General features: G+C 44.0%; 1 protein-coding gene across 2 annotated transcripts in view; it reads right to left on the minus strand.

Moving 5' to 3' along the window:
- Nucleotides 1–632, minus strand: part of rgp1 (GP1 homolog, RAB6A GEF complex partner 1) — a 12,703-nt gene extending 12,071 nt beyond the window's left edge. For both annotated transcript variants that reach the window (XM_035675378.1, XM_035675379.1), the window contains exons 1-2: nucleotides 452–632; nucleotides 112–227 (exon numbers count right to left, since the gene is read on the minus strand). In XM_035675378.1, the coding sequence (XP_035531271.1) occupies nucleotides 112–227 (116 nt within the window). In that variant the 5' untranslated portion in view covers nucleotides 452–632. The remainder of the gene's footprint in view (nucleotides 1–111; nucleotides 228–451) is intronic.
- Between the last annotated feature and the right edge of the window lie 421 nt (nucleotides 633–1,053).

A 1,053-nucleotide genomic window follows, 5' to 3' on the forward strand; every position in this document is an offset into this window, starting at 1 on the left:
ACTATTAAAGGAATATCTTATGTTATAGATTGTGTCATCGGCACATCTTCAGTATGTTCAAGTCTATGATCAGTGAAGAGGCGAAAAGGAGTCCCAGGAGTTCAACCCTACCTGCTGGCAGAGGTGGACAGGTGGGACATCGGGTTGGTGAATGTGATGAGACACTCCATGAGCTCCCCGGCCAGAAACACGGGGCCTCGGGCCATGGAGGCCACCACCTCGATCATCTGCAACCCACAACGTTACTCACAGTTACAGTACAGATCCGACCGCTGACACGGACAACAAAACGCATTTAAGCGCGTTATTCCTGCAAGATACCGCTGCAGTCGTGTAGAAACACACCGCTAACGTCGTATGATCGATAGTCAGACTGCAGACACAAGTTCACTTGTTTGGTCCTGTTTGTTTGTTAATGGCTGCGGTTTTTACGGGTCATTTAAACACATACCTTGGCCTCAAACGATGCTGCGACAAGAAAACGAGGCTGTCGTGTCCCAAGGCGCAGCTAAATGTACTTCTAGGATAGAACAATACAAAAGTTGCCTGCCTTTCCAGAAGAACTAGGCATAGCTTATCTAGTTAGCATTGCAGCTACAGGTAAACAAGTATATCTTATACGTAGCTATACCACGTCCGCTGCTGCACGACCAATCACGAACCAAGGAAAACAAAACTCCTACATAATACACACACATATCAGAAATATCTATATGCTTTAAGTGTATATGCCCTGTTTAAAGTCTTAGTGGTATCAAACTGTAAATTAAACATGTTTTAGAGAATTAAAACAGGATTTTAATGTTCCAGGTGATGTTTTTTGGTCGGCCACTAAAAAGACGTCGTGTGGCACAGTTAACGAGAAGTGGACTGTTGCTATGGTAACTGGTGGGCAGGCGAATAAATACCCTTTACATTTGAGCATTAACACCACACATTGTACACAACTTTGTAGAACACTTATGTAAATTGTGAATGTATCTTAAAAAAATGCCGTGTCAAGTGAGAGGCAAAATAATAAACGGGGTGGAATAAATCCACCCCCCCCCCCCC

This window comes from Morone saxatilis, unplaced genomic scaffold (assembly GCF_004916995.1).
Source record: "Morone saxatilis isolate NCDOM2014 unplaced genomic scaffold, NCSU_SB_2.0 Contig4, whole genome shotgun sequence".
NCBI classification, from domain to species: domain Eukaryota; kingdom Metazoa; phylum Chordata; class Actinopteri; family Moronidae; genus Morone; species Morone saxatilis.